The 21,926-nt window shown below is 40.3% G+C and overlaps 1 protein-coding gene across 1 annotated transcript in view; it reads left to right on the forward strand.

Annotated features, from left to right (window-relative positions):
• The first annotated feature begins 2,981 nt into the window (after positions 1-2,981).
• Positions 2,982-21,926, forward strand: part of LOC104956041 (ephrin type-A receptor 6-like) — an 80,562-nt gene continuing 61,617 nt past the window's right edge. The window contains exons 1-3 of the mRNA XM_010783479.1: positions 2,982-3,096; positions 7,571-7,726; positions 10,433-10,768. Of these exons, the coding sequence (XP_010781781.1) occupies positions 2,982-3,096; positions 7,571-7,726; positions 10,433-10,768 (607 nt within the window). The remainder of the gene's footprint in view (positions 3,097-7,570; positions 7,727-10,432; positions 10,769-21,926) is intronic.

The following is a 21,926-nucleotide window of genomic DNA, read 5'->3' on the forward strand; positions in this document are numbered from 1 at the left end:
AACTCACACACACACACACAGACACACACACCCCCACACACAAAAACACATACACACACACACACACACGCACACACACACACACACACACACACACACACACACACTCACACACACACACACACACACAAACTTAAACAATAATGTGCTTTCATACAGAACATGTTGCCTTGGAATTATTGCCACTGATAAAATGTTATATTGTATTCAATGTCTTTTTTTACAACCCAAATATACATATGGGACAAAAAACTAACTGCAATAATTTAGGGTTATTAGAGCCTCAAATATTCAAACAATTCACAATAATTAAGATTAAAGCATGTTGTTTCATGCATGCATATATTGTTTGAGACATTTTTAGGAATTTGATTTAGGAAGATAGCTTTAGTAGGTTATGAAATGCAACACATATCTGGACCAGGGATTTTATTTTACCAGCGTCTTTGAGCACTTGTAAGTATAATTTATTATTATGTATGTATTATTATACACCATTCAATCTTATACATCATTGATTATGCCTCAGTATAGGGAACACTGGCTTTGAATGTTGGCATTTGGACACAAATCATTTTGGGTACAATTGTCTGCTATAGACATAATTCTTATACTATTGTTCCATCAGTTTTCCAATGAAGTTGAACAAATTGGTTTCACCCCTGTTTTCACGCAGTTTGACACATGTTTTATAGAGTTTCTCGATTGATCAAATATCAGAAAGAATCAATACAATTACAACATTACATTACAATAAGTGCATTCGACCAAGAAGATACAAACTTTAAGAAAATAGATTCATATAAGTACATCAGGTTTGATAGAGCCAAAACATTTCAAGTGCTACTCAACAGGCTTTAGATAAGCCAGTGCTTTGTTAGTATGTAAGTGCTTTGTTAGTATGTAAGTGCTTTTTATTTTATTTTATTTTTTAATATTTATTCATTTTTTCATTTTATTGCTCGAAGTGGAGTCGAAAGAGATGAGTTTTCAGTCTGCGCCGGAAGATGTGTAAGCTATCTGCTGTCCTGATGTCAATTGGGAGCTCATTCCACCATTTTGGAGCCAGGATAGCAAACCCACATGTTTTTGCTGATGGGAACTTGGGTCCCCCTCGCAGTGCGGGTGCAGCGAGCCGTTTGGCTGATGCAGAGCGGAGTGCACGTGCTGGGGTGTACGGTTTAACCATGTCCTGGATGTAGGAAGGGCCATATCCATTCGCAGCATGGTACGCAAGTACCATTGTCTTGAAGTGGATTCTAGCAGTTACTGGAAGCCGGTGGAGCGGTGTGGTGTGGGAACATTTAGGAAGGTTGAAGACCAGACGAGCCGCTGAATTCTGGACGAGCTGCAGAGGTCGGATGCCACATGCAGGTAGACCAGCCAGGAGGGAGTTGCAGTAGTCTAGGTGTGAGATGACGAGAGCCTGGACCAGAAGCTGCGTCGCTTTCTGGGTCAAGAGGAGACGTATCCTCCTGATGTTGTAAAGCGTGAGTTTCAGCAGATGGTCAGTACAGTACAATGTAGACAGTACAGAGACAGGTGGAGGGAGACAGACAGGTATTTCTTCTACATGATCTGCCTTCCAGCTGCTCTGGTGTTGTTAAGGTCTAGTGTGTAGGAAGCGGCGTGCCTCACAAACCAGCCTGCCGCCTCTGGGTCTCAGGGCCTGCTCTGAGATGTAGATGTTCTGGATGACTTCCAGATCTCATTAACTTTGGGCTGAATACTGAGAGTCAGATCAGAGCCCCCACGGCCACTGGGTCAGGTTAGTATTCTCTCACCCTCTGATAGTTGCCTTAGAAGTGTGTTCAGTATATAATGAAGTGTACATCCTCAAACTCTCCCATTTCCAAGTATTATTTATAGGAAATCTACACAACATACTTTATACAAGATTTTGTTTTGTCTTCTATAGAACTTTCTATAAGACACATCTATGATGGATACTGCATTGTAATGTACGTATGCGCAACACATTTTAGTAATTTATTAAAGCCTTAACTAAGGTTTTATATACAGTGCACTTTATAAGATACATCGAATATAACAAATTAGACTATTTCTTATGAATATAGATAGTCATGTAGTCAAATTAAAAGTTTTGAATTCAGTGACTGATAAAAGCTTACATTTCATAATGTCGCTTATTATAAATCATTCTTTGTGATGTTTGCTGATTCTTCTGAGTAACCTTCACTTCACTTTGAATATCTCTCATAGTCTTTGATGTAAGGATCACCATTCAGTACAATATATTCTCTCAATGCGAAAAGCCTTAGTACAGCTGATGCAGACACGATCTCTCTTTTCATATTTGCAATGACACTGTTTAACCAGAATTTCTTTGAATAAGCTCAACCATAGTTTGGTTAATAAACAAATGTAATTCAACCCATATAATACATTATATAAGATGTTGTTATCATGTTATGCATCATCAAGGTTTAGAACTTTATGTATTGCTTTATGAATGTGCAATGTCAGTGCGTTCACTTTTGATATGGGCTTCACAGATATGGTTCCCTACCTCTATTTATTTCATTAAATGTGACCCTGATAAAATTGTTACAAAAGAGATTAATTTTAGCAACACACAAGACATCCTTTCAGTTTTGCCCTGCTGCCTCCTTCCACTCTGCCTTTTTGTTTTGGCTCCCTACTCACTGACACCGGTCCATCAACAGCCAACATGCAAACTCTATCCAATACTGAGTATTTTTCATCTGTATGGATTGGACGTATTCTCTAGGGAAATAACAAGGTTTATTGTTCCGATTGTAATTATACTCATAGAGTTCATTTTGTCGCACAGGAGGTAAAATTTCCAGGCTTCATTTACGTTTGACAATCCGTCTAGTTCAACGTTCTTTCTGTCACTGCTGAAGCCATGTGTAGCGGTTTGTCAATTTGTGTGTGCGCCCATACCAGCATGTGTGTGCTAACCTCCTTGCCACCACGTGTGTGTCCATCTTGGGGTGATGCATGGTCAGCCATTGTACAGCTCCACTGTGGCCTTGGAACAGAGTCTGGCCCGACAGATTGCAGCAGGGCGCTGCGAGGTGCGGAGAAGAACATCCCCTCAGTTCAGTGAAGGTCGGGCAGAGGCATCATTAGGTTGACAGTCTAAAACTGGGTCTTGTGGGGTGGGGGTGTTGAATGACTTTTTTTTACTCAAGGACAAGCCGGTATCAGAGGTTAATGACAGAGGCAGCCTTGGTACGCCATAGGGGAGGCCACTTATAATACTGATGCACATGGTGCGTGTATGTGTGTATGTCAAGATTTTGAAGGGAAATATCAATGACAAAATGTTGGAACTGGAATTGAATCAATGATCAATGGTCCACCTTTTTAACATGTCTACTACTTTTATTCTTACTCATTTAAATTGCATTAGAGGCTAACAAGGATTTAAAAAAGACAAATAGTCTTGTACAGAGTCTGATATAGGGCTGGCCATTTCCAATAAATGTAATCCAATAAACGTGTAAATGACTAAACATTCTTTTTACGGATAAAACTAAATATGAAAAAGTCTGCACCAAATGTGTGTGTTCTGGTTGTGTAAACCTCCATGCCTCTGTCCTAATTGTTCCCATCTGATCAGAGAAGTTGTGGTTTCAAACGCTTCCTTGTACTCCCCACAGCTCCATTTATCACAGGCAGCCATGGAGACACACAAAGGCACTTGGTGCTTCAAGGTGAATCACTTCAAATTGCTCAGCTTGTGTTACCTTGTTAAATCGATGGGCTTGGTGTCAACCGGCAGCAATGGAAATCTCACCAGGCAGGAGACTTTTACATGCCTCTGTGACGTGGAAGTAATTTTAAGGTTCAGAAAAATGCAATTAAAAGCCATCTCTAATGTGTCTAACTTGTGTAGAACCGGGCAAGCTTTTCAGTTAATTTTCTTAAGAAGAGAAACTGCTTGTATGCCTTCTGTTTTATCAACACACACTGGTGCAGTCACCTACTTCAATTAACATGTTTGTTTTACAAAAAGGAGTTTCCTTGCTTCTTCTCCTTATTTCACTTAGTCTAGGAAAGGAGACCCGATTTATCTTTTTCATGCAATGGCGATACAAAATCCAACTTTTCCTATTCATTCTGTCATTTGTATTACAAAAAAGCTTGTGTTTGATAGTAATACATGTATTGTGTGTGAATGTGTTAGCAACAGAGAACTCATTACTTCATTACACACTTTCTTACACAAGGCTTCTGGAATAAGTTCAGCAGCTTGGGCTGGATGAGACTCATTTTGGCAGCATTTTTTATGCATAAAACCCTTCTCTGTTTGAAAAGACTTCTGGGAATTTAAGCTTTAAACATATTCTCTCCAAAAATGATTGAAAAAAATTGCTATTTAATCTTATGCTCCTGACGTCTGAGATGTAGAAATAATGTTGTTTGTACCTGCCCTCCTACAGTATGTATGTAAGTATATTCACGTTAAGTAGTATTGCAATGTTTTATTTATTCAGCTTTAACACTTGACTGATACAGTATATTGTGTCACAGTGCTTAGCTCAAATGCGAGTTTATTTTAGTTGACTAATATTGAGTTTATTAACTTTCTATTTTTACAAAGATTCCGCTGCAGAATAAGGTGCACAAGGCAGCCACATATCAATTAAGGTTTCATTTGCCCTTATTATATGTTTGTGTATGCGCTGACACACTCATGTTACACAGGTGTTCGAGTGAGTTCCTGACGTGTGTGCCAAGTAATTTGAGTCACTGCTGTGTGTGGTTGCTCCAGTCCTGACACATATATTGGGTTTTTTGGGAGGCAGCTGTGCCCAAATCTGTAATACATTTTTGTCTTTTAGATGTCTTGTTTGTAGTTTTTATCAAGGCACCAAGAGCCTGATTGTGCTGCCTGCTCACGGGACCGGTCTTTGTTGTTGTTGTTAATGAAACATGGATGTATGGTGTGCATATTAAACAATGGTGACTGAGCTGTGGTGGGATGTGAAGTGGTTTGTCTCTTGGGAGAATGTCCAGGGTGAAGTGCTACAGTTTTCATCATCAACCTCATGTTGCCTTTTTTTAAAGTAGCTCTTGATCCAGTGACATATGAAGGAAGTCAATATTTGTGTTCAACAGTTAATTGGACAGATTGGCTGGGTTTATTGTATTGAAGGCCAAGCTGAAGTCAATGAACAGGAGGCGGGCTAAGGTTGATTTTAAGTGTGGAGGTTGCCATGTTGACAGCATCCTCAACAGACCTATTTGCTTTGTAAGCAAACAAAACATATCCATCAGAGGGCTGGTGCTGGATTTCAAATATAAAGACACTCAAACACCTTCATGATGAGATGTAAGGGCAATTGGTCCGAAGTCATTTAGTTGGGAGATCTTGTTTTATTTTGGAACAGTGAAAATTGTCCTGAAGCATTTTGACAATGTCAGTGAACATTAGAGCAAGTTGGGCTGAACAGTGGCTCAAACTTTCTTAACATGAGTTTTTGATAAAAAATAAAACACTCTAGAGTCTAGGTGTTTAGTTTCTAGAGTCTAGACACTAAACACCTTCAGTGAGTTGTCCAGTGTGATTTAAGATGTGTTCTTTAAAAATGCCTTTCTAAAATCACATTTAATAATTCAGCGTCAATTATTCATTGAGACTTACTAATTAGAAGGTAGTGTTAATCAGGCCTTGAACTGTGTGAAACGTCAGGATTAAACTTTTTTTAGCGTGTAAATTGGGAGAAGAAAAATATGTGTTAAAAATGTTTTGCATTGCAAATGTTTCTGATTCCAAGGTAAAAAATTAAGTTTAAAAGTTAGGAATATTGGTGTCTGAGTCTCTGCAGAGGTCAACTGTTTGACCATTTCAATATGAATCATAATTGTTAATACTTAGTGTAAAAGTTCCAAAAACCAGAGCAGATGGTCTCATTATATTTAAGTGAACTTTCTGCATACATTTCCATATTTAAAAAGAAATTAATCTGTAAATCCTAGCCTCTGAATTATGAATTTCTGATTTAAAAAAACAATCACTGTTAAAGGTAGGAGGTAATTCACTTCAGAAACACTTTTTGCTATATTCCATGGAATGCTCTTAACATCCCGATAGCAATGAATACATGAAATGGATGGATGTCTGCTCATCACCTCAAGCTCAACCTTGACAAAACTGAACTGCTTTTCCTTCCGGGAAAAGATTGTCCCACTGTTGACCTAACAATCAACATTGGCTCCTCGGTTGTTTCCCCGACTCAGACTGCAAGGAATCTGGGTGTGATCCTAGATAACAAACTGTCCTTCACTGCAAACATCGCTGCTACAACCCGCTGCTGCAGATACATGCTTTACAACATCAGGAGGATACGTCCCCTCCTGACCCAGAAAGTAATGCAGCTTCTGGTCCAGGCTCTCGTCATCTCACGCCTAGACTACTGCAACTCCCTCCTGGCTGGTCTACCTGCATCTGCCATCCGACCTCTGCAGCTCATCCAGAATGCAGTGGCTCGTCTGGTCTTCAACCTTCCAACATTTTCCCACACCACCCCGCTCCTCCGCTCCCTTCACTGGCTTCCGGTAACTGCTAGAATCCACTTCAAAACATTGATACTTGCGTACCATGCTGCGAATTGATCTGGCCCTTCCTAAATCCAGGACATGGTTAAACCGTACACCCCAGCGCGTGCACTCCGCTCTGCATCAGCCAAACGGCTCGCTGCACCCGCACTGCGAGGGGGACCCAAGTTCCCATCAGCAAAAACACGTGGGTTTGCTATCCTGGCTCCAAAATGGTGGAATGAGCTCCCCATTGAAATCAGGACAGCAGATAGCTTACACATCTTCCGGTGCAGACTGAAAACTCATCTCTTTTGACTCCACTTCGAGCGATAGAATTACTAACAAAGCACATAACTTACTAATAAAGGGCTGGCTTATCTAAAACCAGTTGAGTAGCACTTGAAATGTTTGGCTCTATGAAACCTGATGTACTTATATGATTCTGTTTTCTTCAAGGTTGTATCTTCCTGGTCGAATGTACTTATTATAAGTCGCTTTGGATAAAAGCGTCAGCTAAATGCAATGTAATGTAAAAATGCTTTGACAATAAATATATACAAATATTTCATCTGTGGAAGCCGTGGCGCTGTAAAAAGCTAGACCAATTACAGTATCTGCTCGGCCCGCGGCAGGTAATTGGATTGCCTACCTAACTGTCAGCCTTCCATCTCGTGCACAAACTTATCTTGTGCCCTCATTGGTCATGTGCGCATTCGTGTGTGTTGGAGGAGGGGCTCTGTAAGGAAGTCTGAAGGAAGGGGCAGATTTTTAATGCTTGAGTTGTGATGATTATCAACACCCAGCTTTTCCAATACCTTTTGGTTTTTAATGTGTACTTTAAAGAAATAATATATGTTTGAAACATTATGTCATTGGGGAAACATTATGAGGATGTGATGTGTACATAGGTATTCTTGCCTGTGTCCTGTTATGGCCGCCACCTTCTCTCCTCCCCTTACCCTCCTGTCAAGTGTCTGTGTGAATTTAAAATACATTTTTCTCAAATGTGTACATATTGTCTTCCTCTCACCCCCAGCATGCCAACCAGGCTTCTTCAAGGCATATGCTGGAAACATCAACTGTTCAAAGTGCCCTCCGCATTGTTTCAGCTATGGAGAAGGGGCTGCTATCTGCCGCTGTGAGACGGGCTTCTTCAGAGCGGAGAGAGATCCTCCATCCATGGCTTGTACACGTGAGTATACCAGCAAACAGGGGCTTAATGATTACTTATGACCTATTACTCATTAGGCACATAGATTCCCTGGCTTTTAGTCAACTATTATGATGCGAGCTATGTCATGGGGGAGCTTTGAGCCTCACATTAAAGATCTCTATACTTGTGTAGGCCGAACATACTGGGTAAATTATTGCTTTGTCTCTGGAGTTGGTGGATTACTCCAGTGGTTTCTCAATATTAGCTGTGGCCGTAAATTCAGTCTCGTCTGCAAGACTTATCTGGTATGAAACTGCATTAGTGAGTCTCTGGATGAATTACATGGCTTTTGTTCAGCTGCCTCGTCTTCATTGATGATTCACCGACTGTCATTACGACTTCATATTTGCATTAAATTACAGTTTAACCGGACTAATTCTCCTTTAATTAAAAAGCCATTTAGCTGTCACTGAGATAGACGGGGGCCACGTCTGAGAGCTCCACTGGGTGAAAGAGTGTATTTGTCTTTTATGGAAGCACAAAGCCAAATTATTGTGGAGAAGCTGTGGGTTTACAGTTCCCTGCGAGATGCACTGATTGCAGAGACAATCTTCATAGTGGCTGACTCCTCATGCAATATTTTCATCTCTAAATTTAGACTCAGATGATGAAACATCCTGCTTCTGCTCATAGCAATCTATGCATTTAATACCTGCAGGCCTTTTCAGTGCAACAGCAGTCTCATATTGTTGGAAAGATATTATATTCAATAGTGCTGAAAATAACTAGTATTATTATGAGTGATCTGTCAGGTTGAAATATATATAATTTAGTATGAGGACATTTGATTAATAGCCATGGTTCATAGCATCTACATTATATAAAAAGTGTAAATGTCTTTATAACACCAGCCTAAATCCCTTCTTTAAAAATGGGTTTAATCATTTATCTACTTGTGAGCATTGAATTATGGAGTTCAAATTACCAGGCTCAACACATAAAGCACACCTTGTTTTAGGTGTCAGTTCAAGGGTTCTTCAACAGTTATTGGTAGTTGTTGAACTAAATCTTCCAGGGTAAACAAAATCTTAAATCTCTAAGGCTGCTTTTTCTCCCGGTACAAGCACTGTGTATAACTAAAGGCTTGTAGGACTGTGACAACCCGGCAAACAGAGGTGTAGACTAATACATCTATCCTAACAAGCTGTGAGTTCTGTGTTTACTCACATAATGCAATTTAATCAAGAGCTTGTATGCTAGCACATAAAACGGGTATGTTAACAAAGGTAGAGAGCAAGAAAGAGAATATGTCACAGGAGGAGAGATAAAGGTGAAGAGAAAGTGTAAAGGCGGCTGGATGGTGTAGACAGTGAAGAGAGAAAGGAAGGAGGGTGCTGATACCAATCTCCCCCTAGAGGAGAATGGGAGCTGATTGATGGCAGTGGGGTTGCTTTGCAGGAGGGGTGGGTTCTCCTCGATGGAGAGAATAGAGGAGGTGAGATAATGGCCGATAGACGCCGAAAGAGATAAAGAGAGAGAGATTGTACAATCGCTGACAGAAGTAGAGGAGGGGTAGGAGGAGCTTTCCTGTCTGCTGAGATTTTTAGCAAAGGTAGGGAGGGAGAGGAATGAAGGGATGGTGAAGGTGAGGGAAGCATCCCATTGTCTAGGCAGACAGTAAGTTTGGCAGGATGGGAGTGTTCAAATCCCTCAGGCCTTTTAATTCCACCCTGTTGACAGCTGGCCGCCTGCTACAGCACAATACTTACCCTGACACACCAACACACGCACATTCAGAGAGCACAAAAATACCTCAGCAAAGTGAAACATAAGCAAGGTGAAATACCTATGAATGTTTACTTCGCTCCAGAGGAGTTTTTTGGTAGGGCATTATTATTATCAAGTGTATGCTACAATGTACCTGTGTGAATTGTGTATACACTACCAGACTTTGTAAATATTCATGAAGAGGATTTAGAATTCAGTCTTAGATTAGGTGTTCCTCAGGGGTCAACTTTGGGTCCTGTGCTTTTTTTAGTGCATGTAGTGTGTGATCTCTCCTGCATGATAATATGGGTAGCTTGGTTAATGTTAAGACTGCTTTGATGACAGTGGAGTGTCCTAAAAATCCATGACAACGAGGCAAACAGTGGATTCCAGTTGTTTTGTTTGTCTGGCATTTTTTCCTCTCTTTTGTTTTCCTTGTCCTGAGCCTCCACACTACACACTGACATTTGCAAACTTTTGCAGACAGTAAAAAAAATGTGATTGTCTGCAGTTCAATAAGGTGATGTCTGTCAGTTTTTAAAGAGATAAGCAAAGAAAAAAATGTTTGCCGATAAGAAGACTCCATCCATATGAAGCACTTAAAAAGTATGGGCCTATATTAAGATAGGAGACCAAATAGGATTCTGTGGATTCTAAATGCTGTCGGTCGATATAAACTCCCAGTCCTGGACATCCTGTATGTAACGATGGTAATTGAAAAGTGGCAGAATGTGTACAGAAAAGAGCAAGTGGATAGATGGTCAGAATAAAATCCGTATTTAACATCATGTGAAGCCTCACTAGGGTCTAAATTCAGCTGCTACTAGGCTTTTATATTGATCTTTTCAAAAGAATAAAATACATTGTTTCATTGCCAGTGGGCCTAGAAGCCATAAAATGCTGTACTGCTTAAATCCCACAGGTGAAAGTACCTTTTAACTGTTTTAGCTTTTCATTCCTTTTTCCTACTTCTAACAGGTCCTCCATCTCCTCCCCGCAACCTGCTGTTTAACCTCAACGACACCTCTCTGATACTGGAGTGGTCCCCCCCCAGCGACACTGGGGGTCGCCGGGATCTCACCTACAACGTCCAGTGCAAACGCTGTGGCCCCGAGCCAGATCAGTGCCAGTTCTGTGAAGAGGAGCTTCGCTACCTACCACGACAGTTAGGTCTGACCAATGCCACGGTCACTGTCATGGACTTCTCAGCACACGCCAATTACACCTTTGAGATCGAGTCCCTCAACGGTGTGTCAGAGATGAGCTCCTTCCCTCGCCCGGTCGCCATCATCACAGTCAGCACGGATCAGGGTGGTGAGTGTTGAATTGTACTTGTTGTTTAGAGTTAATGATATGGTATATCACTTTGACTGCAACACTGTGATCTTCGAAAAGTTAATTCTGCTTTAATTTGGGCTGAAAACCTTCCCATTACATCTACAGTACTTTCAGTATTCAGTACAAGTTTCACCTAATGTGCCAAAGATCTTCATTTACAAATTACATTCAAGCAAACCATTTAATGAAAGGTAGGATTAGTTCAACTAATTAGTTAGTGTTGTAGGTACTGCTGCAATATATTCAGAGTCTGACTCTTGATGAATCTCCCACATTTCTTCCTGAAGCGGTTATACCAGTACAGGGGTTATTTATTATTAAAACTAATTAACACCACCATGATCGAGCAAGCATACCTGCTAATTTGAATCCATGTTCATGATAAACAGCTGTAATATTAGCTATTGTTGAAGTAACTGGTTACAAAATTGTAGAACTTTTGCTATGAGCTCTTTTTTATTTGTTTATTTTTCATTCTTTGTTCATAGCAACATCTTTACTGTTGTGGTTTGCACCTTTGAAGCAGATAGAGAAATGCAAAAAATAGTTAAATACAGAATGATCTTCCAAGTCATTTTGCTGTAGTATTTTTAGTTTTGCATCCTTAACTGCTGCTCTAAATTATGACAGTATAGGCCAAGAAGAGGTTGTCTCTACCTTCCTACTCGAAATAAAAAATGCTATGCTGAAAGTCCTATATTTCCTCTGGGGCCGTGGTCTGTACGGGAACACTTATGCTTTTAATTTGTGATTTGCAAACACAGTGTTTTCTGTTTTCTCCCTCCTCCCTCCCGTCCTCCCTTGACTATTCTCTCTCCACGTTTTTTCAATTGGGTTTCTGCCATCCTCCCTCTTTCCCTCTCTCTCGCTCTCTCTCCTGTTTCCAATGTTTGTTTTTTCTTTTCTTTGTTCTCTCCTTCATTTTTCCTCTCCTTCCCTTTATCTTTGTGCTGCTGTGGGAGTCAGGGAGCAATACATTTTCTCATACAGCCAAAACACATTAAATACATTATTCCATGTCACAGGGGACAGTTCTAGCCTTTACAGGTAACTCAATGTTACATGCAGCCTTTTTATATCATTAGGGTGCCCAGTTTAGCACATAGGCTGGGCAGGTCCCTGAGCTGTACACACGACCCATTTTATCACTAATATACCCAGCTGCAGCTGTTTAAAATGCTCATGGGAAGAGGTAGATTCCTGGCCATCAGTCAGTGATAAGCAGCCTGATGAAGTATGTTACCACTATCACCTTGAAATAAGTGTTTTCATGTGCTATTCGAAAACGCTATTGATTGGTTATATGTAGGCTATAACTGCACCGGGAGTTCTCCAGTCATGAATAAAAGTTGAAAAAGTATTCCTCCTTATGCCAAAACACACATTTCAATGTTATATTGTTAACAAACCACTGTATTTGTGGATAATACCAATTAAAGGTGTAATTTGTATTTAATTATAGGCACTTGATAAACTCCATAACTTCAGTCATCTCTTTTCAATTCATATTTCCACTTCTCTCATTATACAACTTACACAACTTTTTTGAGTTTCACATGCCATACAGTCTTACTTTCTATTTTCACACCTCAATTAGTTATTTCAAAGGAAATATCACTGACATGCATATAGGACCGGCTGTCTTTGTTGAGAATGGAGGAGGATGATTCATGCACACAAATAGCCCACGCTGTACCAATTACTACTGTCAGTTATAATAATTTTCATATTGTGACTTTTCCCATGGAACTTTACATATATTCACGGATAACACCAGTATGTTTTACAACCTGCAGCAGCCATATAACCGTTAACTCATTTATTACTTGTCGGAAATGTATCTAAAACGGTTAATTCTGCAAGGAATACATCTGATTTAGATTTATCATTGTTTGCTTTGTGGAATTATTGTAAAATAAGGAGTCATCTTCAGTCCAACTTCTTTTTGTTTAACAATTCCTGAAGTCACAGATTAAAAATCAGAAACATGTGTATTTATTTACATAACATTTAAAACCAGCGTACTCCTGTGTGTCTGACCTCCCTTACTATAGAAGAGCTAGAGTGTCACTACACAGTTAATAGTTAGAATGCCACAATTTGTTGAGAAATAATAATAATAAATTCGATTTATAAAGCACCTTTCATTGCTCACAACAATCCCAAGGTGCTACATGAGGCATAATAAAAACAAACGAAATAAACAAAAGTTTAATCAAAAGCTTTTTTTAAAAGAAAGGTTTTTAAGCCTTTCTTGAAGGCATCAGTGGTCTGTGGAGTCCTCAGGTGGTCTGGGAGGAAATTCCACAGACCAGGAGCAGCTGCACAGAAAGTCCGATCCCCCATTGTGCGGAGTTTGGTCCTAGGGGGGCGAAGCAGATGGTTAGTTGTGGAGCGGAGGTTGCGTGTGGAGGTTTGTGATGTGAGAAGTTCCTTCAGGTATGGAGGAGCGTTCCCGTGTATGCATTGATGGGTCAGTCGTGCGATCTTGTATTCGATCCTGAATGAGACAGGAAGCCAGTGGAGGGAATGAAGGACGGGTGTGATGTGGTTGTATTTTCTCACCTTCATCAGGATCCTAGCGGCACTGGTCTGTACGTATTGGAGCTTCTGAAGGCTCCCGCTAGGAGTCCCGATGAGGAGAGCGTTGCAGTAATCAAGCCTTGAGGAGACGAAGGCATGGACCAGTTGTTCAGCATCTGACAGGGAGAGTGTGGGACGGAGTTTTGCAATGTTCCTGAGGTGGAAGAAGGAGGTTTTGCACAGGTGTTTGATGTGGGTGTCAAAGGTTAGATGTCTGTCAAATCTAACACCCAGGTTGGTAACTGCTGTGGAGAGGGGTATATTTTGTCCAGAAAAGGTAATGTGGGTTATGGGGAATGACTGGACCTGGTTTGGTTTTCCAACCAAAATACCTTCTGTTTTGGAGCTATTTAGTTGCAGGAAGTTTTCTCGCATCCATGCCTTTATCTCCTCAATGCAGGTGTTAAGGGATGTTGATGGGAGCGGTGACGATGATGGTGACAGTGAGGAAGCATGTAGGATAGAGTCTGTCTTTATATATAGCTGCGTGTCATCAGCGTAGCAATGGAATGATATTCCATGCTGGCTGATGACACGGCCAAGGGGCAGAGTGTAGAGTGTACAGGGTGAACAGAGTGGGCCCAAGGACCAACCCTTGAGGGACACCACAGGTGACAGGGTGTGTCTGGGACCTCGCCACCACCCAAGGAGACGTACTCTGTTCTTCCAGACAGGTAGGACTGGAACCAGCTCAGGGCGGAGTCAGAGAGTCCGATGGTGTGATCTCTTTGCGCACCACCTGTGCTGCTCGCATTAAGTGCATGGCATCACTGTCATGATGACATGCCATCATGAGGGCTGGTCCAATGTCCTTCTCAAAACTCAGAAGTGTGTCTCTTCCCTGTGAATGTGCCCTCAGATGAGGAAGCGCAGAAAGCAGTCGGTTTTTCAGGAAGAGACACACTTCTGAGTTTTGAGAAGGACATTGGACCAGCCCTCATNTGTCGACCATAACATTCTCCTTCAGCGCCTCGAACACACCATCGGACTCTCTGACTCCGCCCTGAGCTGGTTCCAGTCCTACCTGTCTGGAAGAACAGAGTACGTCTCCTTAGGAGGTGCGAGGTCCCAGACACACCCTGTCACCTGTGGTGTCCCTCAAGGGTCGGTCCTTGGGCCCACTCTGTTCACCCTGTACACTCTGCCCCTTTGCTGTGTCATCAGCAAGCATGGAATATCATTCCATTGCTACGCTGATGACACGCAGCTATATATAAAGACAGACTCTATCCCACATGCTTCCTCACTGTCACCATCATGCACTTTTTGCATATCATGTATTTTGTTTTTGCTATGTTTGTAAAATGTAATTTTCTTAAATGTTTTATGTGAGGGACTGCAGATGGAAATTAGCTCAAAGCTAAATCTGGCACTGTTATGCTTGACGCATTTTAATGTTTTAAGTGTTCATTACTGAGCATTGTCCCTGCCAAATAAAGGATTAAATAAATAGATACTGAATCATTACTATCATTGTTGTTGTCTTTCCTTCTGTCACACTAATGAGTAAGTCTATCTACTATACAGAAGCAAAGCTTGCATTGCATATTCGAACATGAATTTGGCCACTGTTATTATAGTTGCAATATGTAAAATTGGCCCTTAGCACACCATAGGGGACGTGATGTGATGCCTATGCTGTTGAGGAGTCAGCTTCTCTGTTAAATCTGCCATGAAAGTCTTCAAAGAGTCATTGTCTTCTTGTAATCTTCAACGTAAACAGATCTAGACNATAACAAGGATTTGGGTTCGGCCTGAGACACCATATCGCTGGTAGGCAGGTAGGACTGGAACCAGCTCAGGGCGGAGTCAGAGAGTCCGATGGTGTGTTCGAGGCGCTGAAGGAGAATGTTATGGTCGACAGTGTCGAATGTTGCAGTCAGATCCAGGAGGATAAGGAGAGATGGGTATCCAGTATCAGCCGCCATCAGCAGCCATCAGCAAATTAACTAGACAAATGAATATTACTTCACCAAATGTGTATACAGTTGTACAAATGTAGTGGGTTTTAAATGGTACATAGCACATACCCTCACTGTCATTACTAATACAGTAATCTTCAAGACTGCTAACACTGTAAAACGGATTGTGTTGGAGCTGTGGTACAGGGCTTTTGTTGCAGTCAGTGCACATATCACTGTGAAACACAGTGTGCTCTAATACACCTGGAGATTCATTATTTATTCACCGCAATGATGAATGTTTATTTATTTGTATTCTTTTTTTTAATAGAAAAAATCAAATGTATGTTGAAGTACTGCAAACACTGTTAAACAGCAGCTACAACATGACACTGTAAGAGACTTCAGACAGGCACATACTATATAGTTTGTGAAAAATACCTAACAGGCAGCTATATGAAACCTGCATTAGGTCAACTCAAAGGAAACCATGCAAGCCAAAAATGAAATCTTGCATACTGCGGTAATTTGTTTTTCTGCGACTCCAGTGATATGCATACATACAAATACTTTTGCACACATGCTTCCCTAGACACTTCCACCAAAACCCTTCTGATGGGCTTGTTTAGAAATGTGCACAGAACATTCTGATACCATTAGCATAGTGTTGCCATCAGCAGAAAATAAGTCGTCCATGTGAATGTCTCTTTGTTGTGATGCAATATCAAGAGTCGTCTGTAATAAGGTACGCTGGCCACAGATAAATTAGAATGAGTCATCAAAACCCAGATGGTAAATGTCTTGTGTCAGTACGCTTAGTATATGATTTGTTGTGCAGTGGATAGGGCCGCTTTGACAAAACACACAAACACAAACACACACACACACACACACACACACACACACACATTAGTGGTATATAAAAGTTAAGGCATGTGATTATTTCCTGTCAGGCAAAAGCTCTTCAATATGTTTTTGATTCATCCAGTAAAGCACATGATGTGTGCCCATGCATCATCTCTATAACACACTCACATTCACTGACACTTTGTGTGGGGAATTAAAAAGAATCATAAGGATTAACAGCAGGGGGTGTCATGGCCTGGAATAAATCCTCTCGTATTTGGAGAAAGACAAAAATAGTCAGGGGAAATTAAGAGTGCATTTCAAGTTATTGTAGTCGGCACCAGAAACGTGGCACTGCCGTGATCCTACAGACTTATAAGTTCACAGCTTAAGGGAGGTTCACATCCACCACAATCATCACTTTTTTTTTTACCATCTACTAAAAAACTTTCATGGCCATCAACTACATCCTTCCATAATCTGCATTAAAGCCATTCAGAGGGGAAATATCACATGATCATTCCCCGCATTGGGATACCTTTTACAATTTGTATATCAAAACGTGCAATATTCTACCAAACACCAGACGAGTGACACGAGGATGGAGAAGGTGAAGTGAACAGAGGAGGAGCGTAATGAGGGAGTAAGCCTGCGAGGGGAATGTAGTGAAAGAGTAAGGGATGTGTGATTGGGACAGAGACTGATGAAGTGACAGAGAGGGTATGAGAGGATAGAAAACGAGAAGCAGAGAATGAGAGTACGATTGAGTGAGGAGACGATAGATGAAAGAGCAAAGAAGGGGAGGCAGAATAAAAAAAGAAGGGGAATTAGCTGACAAGACATGTGGGCAAAGGATAAAGAGTGCGGGGGAGATGAAGTGACAGAGACATCTGTGCACCTGCGTGTGTGCACTGTGTAAACTACAGACTCAAAGTTGTTTGCTTTGTGATTTTAGATAGTGTAAAAAACTTTGCTCATATGCTCCTCACTTCCCATTGTTCAACGGCCTGATTTTACCATACCCCAAAAGTCCCAACATTTTCCTGATTGATTTGATTCCAGGATTAAAGATTTGTCAGATTAATAGGCTTTGGACAGATTTTTCTTTTTTCTTTGAAGAAAGTTTCATGACGTGTCTTGTACTTCTGAGTATTGTACTTCTACAAATAAACATTAAAAACCATCATAAAGTATTTTAAATACTTAAAACAATACATTTCGGTTGCCTTTATTTATGTTTTTATTTTCTTCAATTTGGTAAAGTTTACAAATTAACGTATCTTTTATTTTATTAAGTAAAACATATAAAACAGATACAAGCTTTTCAGAGTTTCCGACTGAAATAAAAATATATATAATTGTATCACCTCGGTGTTACATAGTTTTAGAGAGGTATTTAAAAAAGATTGTATATGTGTGCGTACAGCATAAGGACAGGGGGGATTTCAGAAGTAATTTTTATTATGCAAATTTGGAAATAAGTTGTCTGAGGGGGTGGACAGGTGGATGGCTGCAGAAAGAGGCAAGGGAGGAGGAGGAAAAAGACGAGGAGAAGAAGAAGGAAATGGCCTAAACAGGAGAGTTGCTTTAATCACAGGAAGCAGCTGGGTAATTGTGTATGTCACTGAAAGCAATCAGAGACAGATCGCATTCTGAGTTGCGGGCGACGCATCGGAAAATTCTCGCTGCAACTTGAGAGACGGTAATCAGACAGTCTTTTGTAAATGAAAAGCCCGACGGGCAAAGCTAACAATCTGGGAACTGCATGATGATATAGAATAATGTGGGAGGAGCTGCCGAGGGGAGTGCTGCTTATGTGGCAATGACTGCTAGCCTAGTGTCCAGATCATTTTCATTTGCTTCTATCCTCTAAAGGCAGATGTAGACATTGAGCAAGTATAATGTGCCACCATCGACTAAATCAAAGATGATATGAGAGTGTGTATGTGTTCACAAAGTAAACCATGCATAACTGTGGGGTAAATGGTGTCCCGTGTGTGTGATTATTATAGCAGAAGTGAAAGAAAGCACGTAATGAGACCTGTGTATAACTGCTGTAATGTCAGTAGCACTGATTACCTTGGCTGTAACCATCAGTTTCTTTATCACCATCATCTGTCGTCGTCTTCTTTCTCAGCTAAACGGTGCAAACCACAGGGACATGCCAACTCTGTGCATAATATGAGACTTCATCAAAATCTGAATTGATTTTGAGAATGTGCTTACCTGGCATGCAGGCTTATTACACCATGCACACAGAAGGCTGGGAGTTAATGGTGTGCAGAATAGGGGGTAGTGATGAAAGATTAATAAAAACGATGATCTGATGGTGTTGGTGCAGTATGCTCGAGATTGCTACCAATTACAGCAAACCTCATACACATGTTGTATTAGTTAATAGTGTCAGTAGTTAATCATATAAAGAAGTATAGTGTCATTGCAACATCTGCCATTTTAGATCACTGCAGTCGTTGATTTCAAGCTATTTAGAAATATATTCTTTAAATTCTAAGTAACGGTCAAACATATAAAAGTTACGAGAGTACAAAAAAAAAAACCTAATTCAGTAATAATTTCTTAAGATGCCAAACAGTTTGTCAAAAATATGGCTCCAATGAGACTAAGAGAGGTTTGATTCAAAAGTTCTTGAAAAGTAAAACCACTATCCCCTTCGTCTTTTGCCTGAATTTTTTGTTTTTATGATCAAATTTCTTTTTTTTTTTATTGCGTTTCGGCAATGCATAATCAGTGTTTGTCATTTAGAGATGGAAAGCAAAATAATATGCATACAAATGAGACAGTGGTCTCTCTACTGATTGTATGTACAAAGAGAAAAACAAATCAGAAAGAACACAAACAAACAATAACAACGACTAAAGTAATCCCCTACATTCACTGCCAGTGAGCCTCATACACACGATTATTTATCAGGAACATTGTTAGAAGAGTATATATGCATGTAATACATATGCAAATACATACATGCAGCAAATACCTATACTCATACAAATCAACTGTACACACATACAAACATATACATATGCTGCAGATAGGCTATACCAATCGCAGATCGTTTTACGTATAGAGTGTGGAATGCATTAAAAAAAAAGGTTCCCAGGCTTCCTGAAATGTCCTGTTTGAATATAAAAGTGAATATCTGATCTTTTCAAGTTTCATGCAGGATATAACGTCCGTCAACCTCTGTGAGTGAGTGGGCGGGACACTGTCCCTCCACTTAAGCAGGATGGCTCGACGAGCTAGGAGGAGAGTAAAGAACAGAGATCGCCGCCGTTCTGCAGTTAAATGCATCTCCTTTCCTATAACCCCAAATATGGCAGCCAGAGGATTTGGAATCAGTTCAATACTGAACACCTGGGATAACATTTGAAAGATCTCTGTCCAGTACATGCTGAGGCGAGGGCAGGACCAGTTCATATGAATGAGAGAGGCTTCAGCAGTTTGGCATTTATCACAGTTTGGACTAACATCAGGATACATTTGGGATAGTTAGAGTTTTGAAATATGAGCTCTATGTACCACTAACGGAATTAAGCAGTGACGCGCACATAGAGAGGTTGAATTAAAGGTCCCATGTCATGGCCATTTCTACTGATCATATTTCCATTGTTGAGGTCTACTAGAATAGATATAAATTGTGCAATTTTCCAAAATCACTTACTCATCCTGAGCCCACACAAACACTCACAGCCCAAGTAAAAACAATAAGTGTGGCTTGATATTGAGTAAGAAAAAGGTTTATAACGCCGTGAGAATAGGTCTGCGGAGAGCATTTCTCCGCGATCCCAACTCGTCAATTACCAGCGTTCAGGGACTCCCTGTTAGTTAGCCAAGGGATCCTGGTGTGTGAGGTGCACCACGGATTGGTCCATTTGGGCCAATCTGGTCATTTGTTGTTGATTTGGGTATTCACCCGTCACAGAACCCAGGAAGCAAACAATGGAAAATGAGAAATCTCCAACGAGACGTTTTGGGGCAGCATAGACAGGTATTTTCTGTGTTAGAGTTGTACTCGCTACAGGGTGTATTTTGAAGGTTTTTGAAATGTTTTTTAACATCATTTGGTTCCCATACCTGAGGATCAGATACAGTGGGGCAAAAACGTATTTAGTCAGCCACCAATTGTGCAAGTTCTCCCACTTAAAAAGATGAGAGGCCTTTAATTTTCATCCTAGGTATACCTCAACTATGAGAGACAAAATGAGAAAAAAAGATCCAGAAAATCTCATTGTCTGATTTTTAAAGAATTTATTTACAAATTATGGTGGAAAATAAGTATTTGGTCACCTACAAACAAACAAGATTTCTGGCTCTCACAGACCTGTAACTTCTTCTTTAAGAGCCTCCTCTGTCCTCCACTTGTTAACTGTATTAATGGCACCTATTTGAACTCGTTATCAGTATAAAAGACACCTGTCCACAACCTCAAACAGTCACACTCCAAACTCCACTATGGCCAAGACCAAAGAGCTGTCAAAGGACACCAGAAACAAAATTGTAGACCTGCACCAGGCTGGGAAGACTGATTCTGCAATAGGTAAGCAGCTTGGTGTGAAGAAATCAACTGTGGGAGCAATTATTAGAAAATGGAAGACATACAAGACCACTGATAATCTCCCTCGATCTGGGGCTCCACGCAAGATCTCACCCCAGAACTGGGGACTAAGGCTTGTCTCCTATATTCTTTATTTTTATAATGAATATTTAATTTGCTTGTATCAAAGACCAACTGGGTTAATAAATGATTGACACTGACATCCACGTCTGTATTGTTATATTTCACATGCCTCTGATCATGTTAGCAATACGTTCTAGCAGTGTAGTGAATGCTATAATGTACTGTATACAAGTACAATGATGTTGTTACTCCATAAAGACCGTGTCCGAAGGCAATCTGTGTTGAGAAAATGAGTGTGAAATGTAGCATCTGACAATCCCTGCACTACAAAACTTTTATCACTTGTCTTTTAGTCTTTTATGAGCACTGGCAGCACAAATGTGTCCACATTAAAGCTTCTATTTCAAGACAATAACTCCCAAAACGATTAACAGTTATGAGTCATGCTTGTTTCCCTCTTCAGACTGTTTCAATGTTATGTCTGTAAAAAGTGAATGAGCTGATGATCTTATCCAAGGATATTAATCCTTTTATTCCTTAACAATTGGTTTTTGCACGTTTTTATTCTTTGTTCTCGATACATTTTCATACTGTTTTAAGGATGTGATATTGAGAAAGACACAACCAATCAAACTAAATTAAAAACGCTGTCGGACAGGATTATTCAGTTCAAGAGAGAGATCACAGATAAAATACTAGTTTGTATCAGCAAATTGAATAAATATGAGGTAAAGTGAATATTTGGCCATTATCTGGAAATAGATTATTGCTAAACTGAACTACACAAAAATATAAAGCTGTTTTGTTTTTTAATTAAATGTGTTTATTTTTGTATAGATCACAAACTAATTGTATTTACTGTATAGCCTATTATCACATCTCACATCAAACAACAACATTTACCTTTAGACCATCATGTCTGTGTTTAAATTATCCAAGACATGAAGCATTATGTTCTAAAATAAATATAGTCTGATTTAAAGATATATTGTGCAATGTCTGAATTGTAATAGTCCAACCTCTGGCCCACCTTGAAATGCATTGGCCCTCTGCCATGCCCCAAGCCAGCAGCAACAAAACAATGCTGTGTGTGTGTGTGTGTGTGTGTGTGTGTGTGTGTGTGTGTGTGTGTGTGTGTGTGTGTGTGTGTGTGTGTGTGTGTGTGTGT

This window comes from Notothenia coriiceps, unplaced genomic scaffold, assembly GCF_000735185.1.
Source record: "Notothenia coriiceps isolate Sejong01 unplaced genomic scaffold, NC01 NC01_scaffold00025240, whole genome shotgun sequence".
In the NCBI taxonomy this organism is placed as follows: domain Eukaryota; kingdom Metazoa; phylum Chordata; class Actinopteri; order Perciformes; family Nototheniidae; genus Notothenia; species Notothenia coriiceps.